Below are 20,436 nucleotides of genomic sequence, written 5' to 3'. Positions count from 1 at the left end.
TTTACGCTCACTGCATGTTTTAGTATATTGAATCATGTTTTGCCCGTCAATTACACCTCAAAGGTTAGAGTGTAGGAAATGAGAAAGATAAAGATATATAAAAATAAATAAAAAGTAAAACATCTTGTCTATTAGTCTCTTCTTATAAAATGATATCTCTATTTATAATGGAGATATTATAATATGTGATATTAAGTTTCTACCCTTTCTTGAATGGGTTTCTATAGAACATTTTAGGTATTTTCAAACACACACTTCTTGCTCAGCTACCTTATGACTCGGTTGGTTGGGATAGCATGTCTTTGGCTCAGTAAGGCCGGTTTGGTCAGCTTGACTAATTTAACGTAGCCGGTTGGCTGGACTCAATTATTTTTGGGTTGATAGGACTAGCTCAGTTTGCTATATATCGGTTGATTTATCTATCTATCGACCCTCAATCCTTGGTCGAAAAACTTCAGTCAGCAAAATGAAACTACGACATCGAGTAGAGGGTTGATCACCATAAATCAATATATAACTCATTCCTCAAAGAGGGAGGTACTTCAACACAATTGTAATTTGTAAGGCTCGTTGCATTTCCAATTCTTGCTCCCCGACGAAGAACCTCGAGGGCATCTGTGGGACGGCCAATGATAGCAAGGAAATGGATACTTTTCTGGGGTTAGATCTGGCGAGAGGTAGTTTGATGCCTTTGCTCGGCTCTCCGGCGGTGGTTAGTTTGTGTGCTTATTTGTCTTGCTCTAGTTCGGTTGGTTCAGACTCAGATCATTCCTTTTGCTCTTCTCCTAGCTCGATTTGCTTTCGTCCTTGGCATGGATAAATGCATCTAATTAGATAAGCGGGGCCTCTTGGTCTCTTGTCGGCGAACTCTTCTTTGTTATATTTCTTTTCTTCTGTACCATTCAATCTCCTCGAGATTCATGCTAACAGAGTCTTGATGTGCATATGTACTAAACATATTTAACACCTAAACTTAATTTTTATATTTATTTAACCAAAAAAAATTCATCACATAATAATGCCCTTATTTTATATTTTAAAAAAGTGGAATACAACTTCTCAAGTTTTTCTGCTTTTGATAAGGTTGCATAAATGTAAAAAAATTAATTTTTGGTGTTAATCTGCAAATATATATGAATTACATGGTATGTATGTAAATTATCCTATTATAGTTATGACATATCACCCAATTCTTATGTATTTACTTATCTAACATCTAAATTTAATTTTTTTATTTTTATATAAAGTAACATTTCGTCCGTATAAAAGATTGATTTTCAAATTAGTTAAACAAATGCCATATAAAATAAAAAATATGAAAAAATCGAACAAATCAAATTTTTTATAAAATAGAATTGATCAAACCAAAATTTTATTGGTTTAGACCGTTCACAATTAAGAAATCAAAATTTAATTATTAGTCGTACTTTAGTTATGAATAAGCATTTATACATATAATGTCAAATTAATTTCATAAATTATCTATTTATTTCAACTAAATATTGTATATAATGTAAAGTTTGTTGGATACGAAATCAAAATAGAATATGATAGTTTAAATAAAATTTGGTTTTCCAATTTACTTGGTTAAATAAAAATTAAAATCAACTAAATAGCCAAAAATTAAAATATATTTTAAAATCGAATGGAATCTAATCAATCAAATTCGTTTGATTCCATACAGTTTCAATACACAGTTTTATTCATATTATTTAAAAATATTATTATTTTGATTGTTAAAAAAAAAATATTTATTTTTATGCATAGAAATTGAAATATAGGGTTTACATATTTAAATACTTGGGAATTTAAGTGGTATTTTTGGAAATCCTCCTACTATTTAGGGCGGAAAGGGGAGCAGTTTAGTACTTCCAGGAATCAGAAGTTCTCCACCATTGCAGCCGCGAGGGAAAAGCCCGAGGAGACCTCGACGGAGTTCGAGTTGACCTATGGCGGGGAACGATCAGGACGAGTTCTACCTCCGGTACTACGTGGGTCACAAGGGAAAGTTCGGGCACGAGTTCCTGGAGTTCGAGTTTCGCCCCGACGGAAAGCTTCGTTACGCTAACAATTCCAACTACAAGAATGACACTATGATCCGCAAAGAGGTCTTCCTTACCCCCGCCGTCCTCCGTGAATGCCGCCGCATCATCTCCGAGAGCGAGGTCTATTTTCATTACAAATCCTTACTTTTCTACGCCTTTTGTTTGTCTCAAAACAACGGTGGATCGCTTGTTTTGAGTTAGGGTTGCTGACGCGAGAAAGGTTCCTGTTGTCGGATCTTCTGTGTTAGGTTTTTGAAAGGCGTTTATTTGCATTGCTCAGATGACCTTTTTTTTCTTAATTTTTTTTACAGGAGTTATGGTTTTGATGCAATTGTTTGTATTACCTACAGATAATGAAGGAAGATGATAATAACTGGCCGGAACCGGATAGGGTAGGGAGACAGGAATTAGAAATTGTGATGGGTAACGAGCACATCTCTTTCACCACATCAAAGATTGGATCCCTCGTTGACGTCCAGAGTAGCAAGGATCCTGAGGGTCTGCGCATCTTCTATTACCTCGTTCAGGTTCTTTTCCTTGTACTCCCTTCTTAACCATTTGCTGTTAACCATTCTATATTGGTCACCTGAGCAATAATCTTCCTAGTCATGGCTCCAAATTTCCATTTAGGTCCCAGGATAACTTGCTCCTCCCAGTTATTTGTCATCTATTCTGATTATAGCTAACACAGGTCTTTCATGTCCGTAGCATCAACAATTACTTGGAATGTGAGATTATGTTGCTACTCGATAGAATATTGATCGTCAAACACTCATAGAAACATCAATGTGTTTTTTTATTATTGATTTTGTTGCAAATTCATCCTCATTATTTTACCACTATCTCAACCCAATTAAAGGGTGCATTAGCGAAGCTCAATGATCATGAATTAAGAATTTTGAATGCTTATGGAATCAATAAAGAATTTTGTTTTGTCTTTGTGGCGGAGTTATGTATACACATTATCCTATCATGTGAAATAAAAGGGGATTTTGAGAAGTTAGCATGCAATTGAGATAATGTAAACTATAATTAGCTTTCCCACACATGCAAAATTCTTTCCTCATGAGTACTCGAATAAAAGATGAAGCCATGACTTGTGAAGCTCTGTGGTATGATAAATGTTCAGTTAGCCAATGTTACGAAGAACGGAGTCAGAAAATTGAGTTTTAAATCACTTGATTTTGATAAGAAACACAAGTGATACTTAAAATACTTAGAGGTGGCCATAGTAATTTTTGGTGATGGGATTTAGGAGGATGCTTAAAAGATTTTAATGAAAAATAGAAATGAGGAGGAATAGTTTTGTTTGTTTCAAAGTGGAATTTAACATTTTAAAATTCACCTTTTAGAAGAATTTATGAGTCAAAATTCAAATCCAGATTTTATCCAAATCTATTTTCACCAAAATAAAAAATTATCATAAATATCCTAACAACCTCTCATTTAAGCTTTCAAAAACATGCAAATTTTCATCCTTTTGTGGTGTGGACGATGAAGGGAGTAGATGTGTATTTTTGAATAATTATTATGACATCTATTTCATCGGTTTCTCTTGGAAATTCCTGGATGCACTCAAAAGGTTTACCAATATTTTAGAAGCTTCTAGAAACTTCTAAATTATCAAAAGTTAACATATAATTTTGAAACATACTAAAATTTAATAAGCTTGATTTTTGACATTATAAAGCCTCTTGGATCACCCAAACATCATGTATCGTGCCAAGTGCTACCTACTTTCCACAATATTGATGCCATTGTAGCTACTAAATATGCTCTTGTGGGTGAAATCCAACTCTGCATGCCACTTTTTACATCCCCTTTATTTCATCTCATTGATATAGCAACTCTAAGGTGAGCACTAACGAGCTGGTTATTTTATGGGGCTTTTGTTTGTAAGGGAAAATGTGGTTTCTGATAATTCAACTTAGACCCCTACAAAATCTCTATCTACACCTCGTTCACTTCATGCTCTTGTTATTATAGCTAATTCTTGTTGGATTTTTAGAAATGATTTATCACCTTGTTTTTTTATTTTATAAGGGTTATTATAATGTCATATATTCAATATTTTAATCTTCTAATTTTTAAATTTAGAGAGCTATGATGTTATTTTAATTCAATTAAAAATGATTGCATGAAGTCCTGAAATGATTTTTTTAGCTTATGTTGTTCATGAGAATTATATGCTTTTTTATTAATTGCTTTTGTATTTAGTTGTTTTTCCATTAAATTTTGTCTATCTATTTCTCACATGTTGTTGTTGATCCCAAGCCCGAATGTGAAAAGTGTAGGGTTGCGTTAGGTAGTCGGCAACCAACGTAAAACTTATCGAAAAAATCATGACATGAATTATTGGTCAGTGTGTAAGTGCTATTGCATCCCCGGGAAGCAACGCGCTGTATGGTCTGAATACAGTGAAAAGTGTGCAAGGATCACGATACTGACACCCGGGTTTAGTGTCAAATAAGTGAGGGTTCCCACAGTACGGACGGATGTGGGTAAAAAAGTTAGTCCATGAAACTAATATTAGGAAATGATCTTGGAATACATGTACTCTCACTGGTAAACTAATGAAATTAGTTGATATCATGATTCATAGAAAGATAAATATCTTATGTGTTCAAGAAACTAAATGGGTTGGAGAAAAAAACTAAGGAGATTGATAACTTAGGTTTTAAACTTTTATATTCAAGTAAGAGTCGCACTAGAAATGACGTAGGTGTAACTATGAATAAGAGTTTGAAAGATAATGTTGTAAAAATTAATAGAGTTGGAGATAGAATTATAGCCCTTAAGATTATTGTTGATACTAAGATTTTTAATATTTTAGGTGCTTATGCTCCTCAACTAGGTTTAGATATAAGTTCTAAAGATAATTTCTAGAATTACTTAGAAGACTTAATACAAATGATACCTTTTGAAGAAAGAATTTTTATTGGAAGAGATTTAAATGGACATGTCGGTAGAGTGGTAGAAAATTTTAGAAATATCCACGGTGATTACGGTTTTGGAGTGATTAATTAAGAATGTAAAGTTATATTAAATTTTGCTTTACCGTATGATTTTGTTATTGCTAATACTTTATTCAAGAAAAGAGATGAACATATTATTACTTATAAGAATGGATCTAATAAAACACAAATTGATTATTTTCTTATGAGAAGAAGAGATCGTCGAGAATGTAAAAATTGTTAAGGTCATTTCAAGTGAGTATTTAATTACTCAACATCGATTATTAGTTCTAAATTATAAGATAAAGAGTTGTAAAATAAAAAAAAATATCAGGAGTCATCATTGTAAAATTAGATAAATGTATTGAAAATACAAATAAAATTATTTTTATGAGTAAAATTCAAGATTTTTAAATTTGGGATGCTCATGAAGAGGCAAATTTTATGTGGAATATAGTAACAAACACTATTAAACAAGTGATAAAAGTTGTATTTGGAGAATCAAAAGAAAAATTTATATAAATAAAAATAATTGGTGGTGGAATAATAATGTGCAAGAAAAGATAAAATATAAGAAATTATGTTATAAAAGTTTGTTTAACAGTAAAAACTACTAAAAAAGCAGAAAGATCAAAAAAAAAATATCAAACGACCCGTAGAGAGTCTAAGAGAAGAATCTGTGATGCTAAAAATTTTGCTTTTAGTGATCTTTATAATAGATTAAATGCTAAAGAGGGTGAAAAATACATGTATAAATTAGTAAAACAAAGAGAAAAGAAAAGTAAAAATTTAACAAAAGTAAAAGCTAACTGAAGTAAAATCTATTAAATATGAAATTAAAAAATTGATTTTCTTAAAAAAATATATTCAAAATAGGTGGGTGAGTTATTTTGATAAATGTACATGTAAATTAATGGAATATATGTACTCTCACTAGTAAATTAATAGAATTAGTTGATATCATAATTCATAGAAAGATAAATATCTTATGTGTTCAAGAAACTAAATGGGTTGGAGAAAAGACTAAGGAGATTGATAATTTAGGTTTTAAACTTTGGTATTCAAGTAAGTGTCACACTATAAATAGCGTAGGTGCAATTACAGATAAGAGTTTGAAAGATAATGTTGTAAAAATTAATAGAGTTGGGGAAAGAATTATAGCCTTTAAGGTTATTGATGATACTAAGATTTTTATTAAGCTCCCCCCAAACTATTTTAGGTGCTTATGCTCCTCAACTAGGTTTAGATATAAGTTCTAAAGATAAATTCTAGAATTACTTAGAAGACTTAATACAAATGATATCTCTTGAAGAAAGAATTAAGAATTTTTATTGGAAAATTTTTATTGGAAGAGATTTAAATGGACATGCCGGTAGAGTGGTAGAAGATTTTACAAATATTCACGGTGGATACGGTTTTGGAGGGATTAATTAAGAAGGTAAAGCTATATTAGATTTTGCTTTGAGGTATGATTTTGTTATTACTAATACTTTATTCAAGAAAAGAGATGAACATATAGATGATTCAAGAAAAGAGATGAACATATTATTACTTATAAGAATAGATCTAATAAAACACAAATTGATTATTTTCTTATGAGAAGAAGAAATCGTTGAGAATGCAAAGATTGTAAATTCAAGTGAGTATTTAAGTACTCAACATCGATTATTAGTTATAGATTATAAGATAAAAAGTTGTAAAATAAAAAAAATACCAGGAATCATCATCGTAAAATTAGATGGAGGTATCGAAAAGTCACAAAAAAAATTATTTTTATAAGTAAAATTCAAAATTTCAAAATTTGGGATGCTCATGAAGAGGCAAATTCTATGTGGAATAAAGTAATAAATACTATTAAACAAGTGACAAAAGTTGTATTTGGAGAATCAAAATAAAAAAGCTTATATAAATAAAAATAGTTTATGGTGGAATAATAATGTGTAAGAAAAGATAAAATATAAGAAGCTTTGTTATAAAAATTGGTTTAAAAGTAAAAGCTTAGAAAACTGAGAAAAATATCAAACAACCCGTCTGCGATGCTAAAAATTCTGCTTTTAATGATCTTTATAATAGATTAGATATTAATATAATAGATTAGATATTTTATAATAGATTAGATATTAAGGAGGGTGAAAAATACATGTATAAACTAGCCAAACAAAGAGAAAAAAATAAATATTTAACTCAAGTAAAATTTATTAAATATGAAAAAAAGTGTTTCTCTTAGAAAAAAATATTCAAAATAGGTGGGTGAGTTATTTTGATAAACTTTTTAATGAAGTTTCGGAAAGTACGATTGATCTTAGTGATCTTATTATCGTTAATAATAATAAAATGTTTCATTTTTACCATTGCATTAGTAAAAAAGTTGACAAGGCTTTAAAGAAAACCAAGGGTGAAAAGTTTGTAGGACCGGATGATATCCTATTTGAAGTGTGGAAATATTTAGGAGATTTTGGGAGTTTCTTGACTTCCTAAACTCTTTAATATTATTTTAAAACTAAAAAGATGCCTGAGGAGTGAAGGAAGAATATTTTGGTTCCCATTTTTAAGAATAAAGGGGATGCACAAGCGTGTGCAAATTATAGAGGAATTAAGTTGATCTGTCATACTTTAAAGGTATGGGAAAGGGTAATTGAATATAGGTTGAGTTGTATTACAAAAATTTCTCATAATCAATTTGGATTTATGCAGGGCGGGTCTACTATGGAAGCTATACATTTATTGAGAGGTTTTATGGAGAAGTTCAGAGAAAATAAGAAGGATCTACATATGATTTTTATTGATTTAGAAAAAACTTACGATAAGGTTCCAAAAGACATCCTTAGGAGAGTTCTTGAGAAGAAAGGTGTTGATATGACTTATATTTAAGTCATTAAAGATATGCATACAAGAACTGTTACTTGTGTTCGAACGGAAGGAGGATTGACCAAATATTTTCCTATTTCTATTGGTTTACATTAGGGATCGACGTTAAGCCCATCTCTTTTTGCTTTAGTTATGGATGGTCTTACTGGACGCTTACAAGAGGATGTACCTTGTTTTATGCTATTTGGTGATGACATCCTTCTCGTGGATAAGACGAGAGAAAAAGCTTATAAAAAACTTAAATTATGTAGGTCTACCTTGGAGTCTAAAGGCCTTCATTTGAGTAGAACTAAAACTAAATATATGGAATGTAATTTTAGTAGTGATAGCTCTAGTGTCAGAAATGTAATTGTGGGTGATCAAACCATTAAAATTTGTGAACGTTTTAGATATCTCTAGCCTATTGTTCAAAATGAAGTGATGGTGAGTGATGGTGATATTGATGGGGATGTTGTTAGTAGAATTCAAGTTGGTTGGTTGAAGTGGAGGAATGCTTCGGGCCTATTGTGTGATAGAAAAGTATTATTTAGACTGAAAGAAAAATTTTATAAGATAGTGGCAAGACCTACAATGCTCTATGGCGCTGAATGTTGACTTTTAAAAGAGAAGCATAAAACTAAGTTAAGTGTTGCTGAGATGAGAATGCTTAGGTGGATGATTGACTTTACACTTAGAGACAAAATGTGAAATGAATATATACATGATAGTGGTGTAGCTCCAATGACAGACAAAATTAGAGAGAGTCGTCTTAGATGGTTTGGTCACATTAAATGCCGACCATCTGTTGATCCGATTAGAAGAGTAGATGTTTTAGATTCGAGTTATGTTATGAAATGCAGGTGTAGTCCAATGAAAACTTGGCCTTATTTTATAAAAAAATGATCTTAATTTATTAAGATTAAATTAAAATATGACACTAAATAGGACGGAATGAAGAAAAAGGATTCATGTAGCCGACCCCACTTAGTGGGATAAAGGTTTTGTTGTTGTTGAATGCATTTTGGAAAGTTTTTTCATTTCTAAAGCCTCCTAAAGTTTATGTATAAAGTGTACCTATTTTTATAATCTTAAGGCCATCTTATAATCCTTGGTAAATTTTTTCTCATAAAAGTTCTATTATATTTTTTTTATTACTTTGATAATCATCCGTTTAACTAGGTGGTTGAATTAGTAATGTTTGATCCTTCATATAGCAATTCTTTGTGCTAGTCTTTAGAATCATGGTAAATAGTTGTTTGAAGCCATATTACAGAAAGGAGATGAAAATATCTGAAAGGAAAATAATTGAAAGGGGTGAATGTGTCTCTCCATAGCAAGAAGAAATAAAAGAAAAAAATGCGTGAAGTATGCTTTAATTGTCCACATTTATCCTGATTTTTACGAGGTGAAAATAATAAGCACAATGCCCTTAAAAGGACAAACATGTCATGATAATAAAAATGAAAATTTCTAATTTAGTTTTGTATAAATATGGTAATATATATAAAATTATGTAAATTATGAACAGTTACACTACTAGCATTTGTTATTGCATTTAGTCTAAACCACATGTGGGTTAGATGCTTAATTTTAAAGAATGTTGTTATGGGGTTTGTTGGGGAGAGGGGTATGCGGGTGGGATGAAGTGCAGTAGAGGCACATTATAAGAGGCTGAACCTCGTTTATATAAGATGGAGGTAAACCAATTACAAAAAGGGTTGCTCAGAAGGTTGAGAAGTAGAGCCAAAGAACATTATCATTTATTGACCTCAAAAATAAAAAAAAAATAATCAAAATCATATACTGAGAAAGGTAAAAAGTAGAAAGAGGTGTGCGGGCTTGTATTTTTAAACTGTACATGAAATCCTCATGGTAGGATGTTATTGGAAACTTTAGATTGTGTGCATTCTCTCTTTCAAATCATCAATAAAAGGCCCATTCTATTACACAACGTTGAAAATCAAAATATTCATTTGTATCATTTGTCAAAATCTAATTTCTTATATACTATTTGCATTTTTAGATTTTGAATTGGCATCCTAAAGGATCTTCTTGCATATATTTCATGATGTTGCTTTGATGCTATATGCATCTCTTTAAGCATCTTACATTGTAGAGTTTTTTGGAATCACATTTCTATTCCAATTGGACCTACTCTCTTAAGGGATTGCTTGCATTTTGGCAAGCCAACTCATCTCAAGGACCATTTGACATCTTATCATTATTTTTTCTTAATAGGAATGATTCACTTCTTAGCAACTATATCCCTTAACAATTGATCATATCAAATTGGCATCATCTCTTTGTGAAAAAATCTTTTGATCAAATGCAAATAGGTCCCATGATGAAACATGTCAGAGGGGGCAATGTTGCGTAAGATATAACTAAGTGTTATGAGGAAATACACTCCCGTTGGTCATTGCTTGTGAATATAGTTGTGAACATACTCAATGAAAATGATTCAATAAAATTTATTAACATTTGTGGATGGTCATTCTATTACGCAACTAACAAGTAAACTTAGGATTCAAGGAGAATTAATTTTCATTCAAGAGAGTTCCTTTGTTCCCTTATGTCTTTTGCCCGTCACCATCAATTGATAGGATTCCAATTGAAACTTTTTCTCGTCCTTCTCTTGTTTAGGCCTAAGATATCATATGGCTTAAGAAGAAGCCAACGAAGAACTCTACATGGGAAGAGGTTAGAGAGTTGGCAAAGGAGCAGAATAATTTTTCTATGTTATCATATGTGTGCAAGCGCGTGCGTGCACGGTTAAAAGTAGATGAAATTTTTTTTTTCAAAGATGCATGAATGCACTAATAAGTTAAAAAGGTTTTTATGTTTATATTAAAACATACATGAGTGCCTCTTTTTATGAAAAAGAAGGATAGGAATGTCAATTGTCAAGGCTTATTTATTTATAATAAACTAGCTCAAACTTGCTAATTATAGATCTTTGGATCATGCTTCCTTTTTCACCAGTTGATCCACTCTTATGAATCCAATTGATGAAGGGATGATGAAAGATGATAGTACTACACATTAGGTTGTGTTATTTAATAAATGGTGACCCAACATCTTTTCTTTTTGCAATATTTTTTCTTTTCCCATGTCTTCCAATGTGCTAGAGAAGATGACAATTGTTCATCTTTCATTGGGTGTGCTTGGTTGGTATAATTTGATGATCAGTTTCAATTTAGAAAGGCCTCTTGATTTCGGGAAGGCGAGATTGAGCGTGCAATTTCTTCAATTATTTATTGAGAGGAACACATCATTGTGCTTCTCTATCAAACGCCATTTGAGTTCTTCACTACCCCTTGTAGTGGAAGATTCTTTAGTTTTGATAAGAATCTTGTGTGTTCTACCACAAATTATTGATGTTTCTTTTTTTATTTCCTGATATAGTTAAGGAGTATTTCAGTCTAACTTTTATTTTTTAGTGAAGATAACTTTAAATTTTTGGCAAGGATTGGTTGCTTATCAGCTTATTTTTTTTGTTCTAACCTTTCTTTTATAAGATCCCATACCCCATAAAATTACTTTATTATAGATATGAATATGGCAAGAAATTTTTTAAAACGAAAAAATACGAATTTTATTACATTAGAAAAAGAATTTGTGAAAATAAATTTCTTGCCTTACACCTCTATTTTTTTGGTTTAAATTTCTCCATTGTCATTCAAGGTGTAATTTTTTTCATCCTTGTTTGACTAAAATATTTTTGAACCATGTAGGCTTTAATTTTTTTCACCCATGTAGATCTCAAGTTAGGCTATTACAAGTAAGCAAGACTTGAACATTGACATTCTCTTTTTCACTTATATGTTTATTTAATACTTCCCTTTAGGCTATATCTCATTACCAAAGATAGGGCTACCGCTGATTACTCAACCTATCTCAAGAGGGATTACTTTACACGTCATTTATGTATTCTTAGATGATGGAAAAACGATGTTGACTAATTGATCAATCTTTATTTCTATATCTTGTGGATTCAATTAAGAGGAGTAATATTCAAACCAAGTATTTGAACAAAATTTGCAGAGAATGGATACTTTTGACTAATGTTTTTGATGACAGTTACCACCTCTTGCTTGATTTGTATACACTAGGTGAAAAGTTACTTGTGTACTTTGGCATTGGATGACGGATATGCTCTTTTCTATCCCCTTTGGTCCTGCCTTAACGGATAGACTCTAATCTGACTATATATAAGCTAAATGTTTAGCTTTTGTAAAGGGAAACAGCGACCTTTTTTCGCATCCCCTTTATTTTTTACCTTCTTTGGAAAGAGTTATTGATGAAGTATTTAGTTTTGTTCATTGCATTTTTTTATTTTGTAATGGATACTATAAATATTGAATCTACAAGTGGACGGTTTAGGATTTATTATCGAAGATTTTTTATTGCCTTTTTCTTTCCTTTAGGTTTTTACAGATCTTCTTGAGGCTGGCAGTCTTCTTTACATTTTATTATCGAATATTTTTTATTGCCTTTTTCTTTCCTTCAGGCTTTTACAAATTTTCTTGAGGCTGGTAGGCTTCTTTCCATTGATCTTGTTATTTCCTTCAATAACCAGAAAAAGTTTATGCAATTGGCTTATATTTTGGATGGAGGAGAGTCAGATCTCTTTAGGGATGGTGGATGGTTAAATGTGGCATAGAAGTGTACTTCATAGGAGTTGACTTGTCCTTCGTTACGGTGTCATGGTTGAGGGTATGTTTTCCAGCATGTTGATGAGGGTCATATTTGATATAGTTCATGACTTTCATCTGCTTCATACCCTATAGGATATAATTCTTAGTGGAGCATTCTCTTGAGGTGTTCTCGTGTAATTTATTGTTCTGATTTTGAAGTATGCATTCCACCAAGCCATTGCATGGTCAGTGACTTTCAAAACAACATATATGATCTCTTGCAAAGTGTAGCCATAGAGAACGAATTAGAGTTCCAATTGAAATACCAATGCATCTTATCTCACGACATGGATAGAACCATCATATTTTGGGATGTCGATTTTGGCCTCCACCTTAAATGGTCTTTTTCCTTTTCAAATAACAATGCAAGACTTGAACTAAGGCTTTTCTTTTAGACTCCTTGCTCTTCAGAATTATTTTGGAATTTTTATTCTTTATTGCAGTCTTATCTTCACTGATGCGTGAACATTCCCATTGACTAGTCTCTCATTTTTTTTGTTGAATCTTGCCAACTGAACAGCTTTGTCACCTCGGCCATGTTGCTGTTGCAAAAGAGTGAATTGGACTTCTAATTTATTTTATGTTTCTCTTCCTTTGGGTTACATTACTTTTTTTCTTCTTTTTTGGGCAGAATTTTCATAGTGGTTGAAAGTAGCTCTCCAGTCTTCTCGTAGCCTCTTTTTGTCAACATCAGCCCTGATACTATTTGATTCAACACAATTTGAGATTTGTGGATAGAGATCTTCCGCTAGAAGCACCAACAAACTAGAGACTTTGAGAGAATTCATTTTTGTACAAGAGACGTTTCATTGGGTTTCTTGGCTAACCCTGAGCCTCAGTTGACAAGATCCCACACCATTGTAATATATTTCTTGATATATGCTTGTCTTCCTCTTCTTTTGTATTATTTCTTTCATGGAATGAGAAGAAGTAAATATAGTCATCTACATGGGAAGAGGGGAAGGGGGTAAGAGCATAAAAAAAGGAGTGATAGTCCTTCCATGAATTTTGGTGCCCAGACTTTATGTTATTGGTTAAATGAGGAAGAATAGCATATGAGGGATTGCTTGGATAATAATTCATTATATGCATCAAGAGACGGAGTTTTTGAGAATTTAATATATCAAACTTTTCTTTAGTGGATTAGGATTACAAACTTAAATCATACTTTATGGCTGTGGTTGACCGCTCTTTATTGTTCATTACCAATAGAGAGTGTTGTTTATAAGTAGATGAAAGGATGGCCTTCATTAAAGTTGCATGCATTTATTAATCAGAAGTCGAAGATACTTTTCTACCTCCACTAAAATGTGGATAAATTTAACTCTTCATGAAGGAGTGAATGGGGAATGCCAAGGGTGCTTGATTACATTTGTAAACACATAATTTAAAGTTAACTTGATATAACTTAATCAGTAGTACACCATACACTGAGCGAACAATTTGAAAAGGCTCAAATAAATCTTATTGGAGAGTAGTTGAAATGACAAGAAATTTTTTTTCATCTCTGCTTGTTCCCAACTCCGGATCTGTTTTGTGTTTGCATCACTATTAATGAGACTGAACCTTTGACAAGCCTAAGAAAATTTTAAACTTTTCAATTTGAGGATGCCTTTGCCATGGTGTTTGCTTTGTTGGAGCTTTTCACTGCTCTTGGGACGAGCTGAAATTGATTCTGATCCGTGACTTGAAAATGGTTTCCATCTAATAAATTAATATATGAATTGATGGGAAATAAGAGAACTCTCTGATAATGCTGACTGACAATCCTAGATCTTTCAGGTTGTTGCGTTAGTCTGGAGTTTAAAAAAATCCTATAGATTAACTATTGACTGATTATTCGACTTCCTTTTACTGACAAACTTTAGGCTTACGTTTATTTGTGTATTCAAATATTAATTTGTGTCTAAATGGCTTATACGTTTTGTGTATTCAAGTACTAGTTAGTTTCTTTATTTTGGGTGAAATGACTGCTAGGATATTAACAGAAAAATTTGCAGAATATCAGCAGTAAGCAAATCTGCAGATATTTCCAAAAGCTCATATTTATTTGCAAACAAGCTATGAACTCATCTTAGATTTGTTGAAAGCTGGATGACGTGATATGCTCTTGAAAATGTCTCATTTCAGATACAGAATATCTGAGGGAGTTGTTTCGATAGTTCTCTAAATGAGCTAAATCGGTTATAATTTTTTTTATATTCCACTTTGTGCAGGAACTATTTGTTTCTGGCCACTCCCTCCCCAAATAATTCCCCCTTTTATAGAGACTTAAAACAATTTAGAATTTGGCTGATTTGATTAAAAGTTCTTCATAGGAACAGTGTTATGAAAGTGCAATGCTGCGCTTTATGGCTCTTTTTTTATTTCAATGCACAAGACACAATGAGAAGAGACTTTTTTACTAATTAAACCGCTCATAACTTGTATATCATGTCTGCATATACTATATATATATATGATCGGAATTTATTTAATTAATCAATCTTAAATCACATAATTGATAATTTTTATTAAATATAAAATATATTCAATAAGAATTATCGAACATGGATTTTTTAATAAATGGCTTAGCATTATACAAACTCAAAAACAAATTTAACTTGCCTATCTAATTTGAAGACGGATTTTAGAAGAAAACTTAAACATTGAATTCTCTACATTTTCTATGGTGCATTTGAATTAAGAATAGATTAAAAAAAGTGTAATAATTTGATGTAAAATTTAGTAACTTCAAGATTGCATGGCACAATTTATTTCAGTGCAAAAGCTAAAGTTAAATGCTTAAAATTTAAGTCTCATAAACTAAGCTCAATGGAAATTATTTGTTGTCATATTCTCTCTTTTTGTTGAATGAGAAGAAAAGTCAATGTTGGTTGGGATGAATCAACCCTCATTGTGAATGTATCTTTTCTGATTTTTTATTCCCCAAAACAGAACTTCTTTGATGAATTTTTTAATGTCTCTTCAATTTGTCTCCAAGCCATATCTTCGACATCATAATGGTACTAGCATCCTCAATTTCTCCATTTATCCACTGGCACCTTTTATTCCCCAAAATAGCTGCAAGAAAATGTTCAGGTCTAAGCTGAAACATATGCCCAATTTGGATAAAGTTATTTAAATAAAACCAGTGTGATTTTAATGGAATCCATCCAAGCAGTGGACAGTAATTGCATGGTTGGGAAGCATTAATGTGTGCTGCTGCCAGGGTAATTGGAGAGGATTCTAATCCTAAAGTTCCGTTTTTATTCATATTCTCTAATGGGGTTTTTCTTCTCATTTCTGACATTTGTTTTTTCTTCCTTACATTTTAATTAATTCTTTCTGATTGATTCATTGCTGGGTTTATGTCTAGCAAACTCATCAGCTTCTTGACAAGGCCAACAGTTCGTTGGTTTTTTAGACCTCTAAATGCCAAATGACGGGGGATATTAACTTTGGTCAGCAGAATTTTTATGAGCTGGTTTTTTGCTGATGGGCGAATCAAGTTAAATGACTGATTGTTTTCCTCAATGGAATTATGAAACGGTATACTTGGATTATGGATGCCTCAAACACCCCTTTTTCACCGTGTTGGATCGCAGTTCTAAGGATGATGGGCTCCCTTAGAACTTTAGTTAGTTGCCAGTGGGCCTCCATAGATTTTTCTGAAGTTGCTGACAAATTTGATAGCAGTCAGAAACTGTAGGCTTTCGTTGGCCATTTGTTCTCAGAAGAACATTTTAGCAATTTTAGAAGCATAATGTCTTCCTGTAGGAAATTTTGACTACAAAGTAGTCAAATCATGATGTTCATTGAAACAAAATTTGCTTTTAATTGATTAAAAGGTTCTCGAAGAATCAAATGTTGAGTGCATAACTCTGAGAAGTGTTTATTTAGAGCGTATAACTATGAAGCTTTTTATTTCCTTGGAAGCTTGACGAAGTGATTTGTTTGATGATGTTCTGGTTGAAATCTCTTAATCATTGACAATATAATTTTATATTCACTGATGCATCTGTCTAATTTTCTATGTAAATTCATTGCGAGATCTGAATACAAAACCGAATGTTTTTTAACTGCAGCCAGTTGTTGAAACAGTATCCTTTAATCTGAAATGAGAGTGCTTGGCACTTATTTTGAGTACCAGCCATCAAGTGAATGTATTCATAGAAATGAATTAGAAAAAAGCCTTTCCCGAACAACTTTATTGACAGATTTATATCCAATCAAGGTTTAATGGCAAATTATTATCGAGGTGTTAATGCTTCGTCTTGAAAGGCACTTTCTTGTCATTTTATATAGGTTTGAATGTTTGATGACTTTCTTTGTCAGTTCTCTTGGAAACATGTTCCTCTAAATGAGGAAAAGATGATGCAGTTACATTATATTATCAAAATGTGTTTTGCGTTATCACGTATCTTAGTTTTTCAACCTTCAGTTCATCAGGTTATTCATATAGGTTGTGTTTTAACGTGAATTAATTGCCTTGATTGGCTTGGAAGCACGCAACTTGTTTAGAGCATCTCTAATCTATTTCATTCCCGAGCAATGTTCATTGGCACAAGTGAATTCTTACAAAGTGTGAACAGAGTTGTGAGAGTTGATGCACCTTAATTGATTGGTTATGATATGGGATAATTCTCTAGAGGATACATATTTTGCAAATTTTTGACTAATCGGGCAATGGCCTAGAAATTTAGGCCGCAAGTAGAGTACCTGTATTATGCATAAGTTTGATTTTTTCACTCTATGATGCCTCCAGCGCCAATAAGGAATTCATACAAGCTAATTTGAACACCTTAAAATCTGAAAGTTTAAGGATTGGTGGCGCCCCTTGGCCAGATTATTCTTTTCCGCACTAGGCATTCAGTAATGGGTTCCAACCTTTTCAAGTTCAGGCATAGCACCTTAAGAATTGACTATGAATCCATTGAATTTGGATGGTCTGATATGAACTTTCTCATCTTGAAGTTAGTGCTGAATTATTTCTTCTCATATAATGATTAAAACCCAATCGATTGAATGTTTCTCTCCACACCTGCAGTAACTAACATGCTAGTAGATAGCTACAAATTTTCCTAAGTTTGTTAGACTTCATCCATTGCTCTCCTAAAGTTGCTTGGAGTGATGGTAAGCCCAAATTCCTTTGTTAGCCATTCATTTAGTCCCTTGTTCCGAAATGTTGTTCTATTATCTGCTCATGTCCCTTCGTAGATCTTTGGGAAAAGCTAGTTTCTTACCATTAAAGACGTGATTTTGGGTGTGTGCTTGTTATTTTCTTCATTTTTTGACTAGCAAAATTCCTCCTTTTTCTTGGCATTGATGGTGCATGTACAACTCGTGGATTAAGAATTTCTTTCTAAATACGCCTTTTTATGGAAGGTTCAGCATCAGTCTTTTGGATGTTTAGCTCGGTGTGTAGTATAGGTTGGAATGATTAGTTGTCCCGCCACAGATCAATTGCATGTTGAGTGTTACACATTGGAGGAAATCACACACCTAACTATATGAATTAACCTTGTAATTCTGATAGTATTTGGCTAATTATCTGACATTAAGTTCTTGATATGGATAGGTGTTGCCTGTCGTACCATGCCCTCAAGAAGTAATTGCCCTATTATAATGTGCTTCACAATAACCACACTTAACATTGCTATGGAGGAGCATTGCTTGATGGAAATTTTCTTCTATGGTTTCCTTCAATGTTTGCTAGAACTACGACATCTGGTCATCATTCCACTTGTACAAAAAGCAAGAATTTCTTCAATGTTTGCTTTTTGTTCTTTGTAGTGATTTAGCTTTTAGCTGGGCACAATAACAAGTTTAGCAAACATGTCAAACCGATTACGAGGAGATTGCTTCAAGCTATATGAGTACTTCTTCAACTTGCGAACCAATCTGTTGTTCGAACCATTTTCCAAACTTGGAGGTATAGCCATGTAGACTTCTTCATCAAGGTCTCTATTCAAGAAGATATTTTTGACATCCAGTTTATATAGAGGCCAATCTTGGTTTATTGCAAGAGAGTAGAACCCAAATATTGTTGAGCTTAGCAACAGGCGAAAAAGTTTCTCGATAGTCAATCTCACATGTATGTGTGGAGTCTTTGGCTACTAATCTGGTTTTGAACCTCTCTACACTTTCTTCTCCTTTGTATTTAACCTTAAATATTCATTTGTAACCTACATGATTTATTTCACGAGGCAACTTTGTAATTTTCCAAAGCTCGAATTTCTATCTCAATTGCTGGTTTCCATGCTAGAATAGACTTACGAACCTACACACTATTAAGATTTGTCATAAAAACCTTGTAAGATGTTAACAAATTTCCGTAAGCTACATTCGCTTGATGATCGTGGCCCATTTGATTAGGAGATGAGGAATCCATATCATTATGACTATTAGATGTGGAAGGACTTGGTTCAGGTTCTTGACAGTTTCTGTTCTGCTGGGTATCCTCTACATGCTCAGTGGTCCTTTGTCTTTTGTTATATACATGAAGTTCCTGATCACTAGTGTCAAGTTGAGATGGATTAGAGATAATTGGAGCAATTTTAGTAAGAGTTTGGTGCTTCAAGTAGAGCTGGTTGAGTGGTAGGATCTGATTCAGTTGGTTGAGCGACTGGATTTGATTCAATTTGTGTGTCTTGGAGAAGATCCCAAATTTGATATTTCTTTGAGTTTTCCTTGTGAATTTCATATTTGGGAAGATAAGATTGATTCTCAAAGAAGGTGATATCCATGAATTTATATATTTTTCTAGTAATGAAAAGTAACATTTGCATCCTTTTTTGTTGGAGTAACTGAGGAAGATATATTCGAGAGATTTGGAGTCAAGTTTGATATGGTATTGTTGGTAGATGTGAATAAAGGCGGAATGACTAAAGACTTTCTATTGTAAGTCAGGAAAATGAACGATTATATTGATAGAATTTCATGAGAACATTATGAGGAAATTAAAATTTTAGGACACTACTAGGTACTTTCTTAATAAGATATGTGGTTGTATGGCTTTCCCTAAAAAAATATTTATGGACATTATTAAAGATCATAATATAACACTGTCGTTGCCGGTCTCAAGCCCAGATGAGAAAAGTGGAGGGTTGCGTTAGGTAGTCGACAGCCAGCGTAAAACTTGTCGAAAAAATCATGACATGAATTCTTTTGATCATTGTGTAAGTGCTAGGGCGTCCCCTGGAAGCGACACGCTGTATAACTTGAATACAATGAAAAGTGTGCAAGGGCCGCTACACCGGCGCCCGGGTGTAGTGTTAAATAAGCAAGGGTTCCCACATTACGGGCGAATGCGGGTAAAGAAGTCAGTCCATAAAACTAATGAAACTAATATTAGGATAGGATCTTGGAATATAGGCACTCTCAATGGTAAAATGAATTAGTTGATATTATGATTTATAGGAAAATTAATATCTTATGTATTCAAGAAATTAAGTGGGTTGGAGAAAAGGCTAAGGAGATTGATAATTTAGGTTTTAAACTTTGGTATTCTGGTAAGAGTCGCACTAGAAATGGTGTAGGTGTAATTATAGATAAGAGTTTAAAAGATAATGTTGTAAAAATTAATAGAATTGGGGATAGAATTATAGCCCTTAAGATTATCATTGATAGTAAGATTTTTAAAATTATAAGTGCTTATGTTCCTCAAGTAGGTTTAGATACAGGGTGTAAAGATAAATTTTGGAATGACTTAGAAGACTTAATACAGATGATATCGCTTACAGAAAGAATTTTTATTGGAAGAGATTTAAATGGACATGTCGGTAGAGTGGTAGAAGAAGATTTCATAAATATTCATGGTGGCTACGGTTTTGGAGTAACTAATGAAGAAGGTAAAGTTATTTTAGATTTTGCTTTAGCGTTTGATTTTGTTATTACTAATACTTTATTCAA

The 20,436-nt window shown here is 32.5% G+C and overlaps 1 protein-coding gene across 1 annotated transcript in view; it reads left to right on the top strand.

Moving 5' to 3' along the window:
• The first annotated feature begins 1,857 nt into the window (after positions 1–1,857).
• LOC110038639 (protein mago nashi homolog) overlaps positions 1,858–20,436 on the top strand; it is a 30,889-nt gene continuing 12,310 nt past the window's right edge. The window contains exons 1-2 of the mRNA XM_020743528.1: positions 1,858–2,165; positions 2,396–2,572. Coding sequence (XP_020599187.1) covers positions 1,950–2,165; positions 2,396–2,572 — 393 coding nt within the window. The 5' untranslated portion in view covers positions 1,858–1,949. The remainder of the gene's footprint in view (positions 2,166–2,395; positions 2,573–20,436) is intronic.

Source organism: Phalaenopsis equestris, unplaced genomic scaffold (genome assembly GCF_001263595.1).
Source record: "Phalaenopsis equestris unplaced genomic scaffold, ASM126359v1 Scaffold233376, whole genome shotgun sequence".
NCBI lineage: Eukaryota > Viridiplantae > Streptophyta > Magnoliopsida > Asparagales > Orchidaceae > Phalaenopsis > Phalaenopsis equestris.
This window is presented reverse-complemented; position numbering and strand designations above follow the sequence as displayed.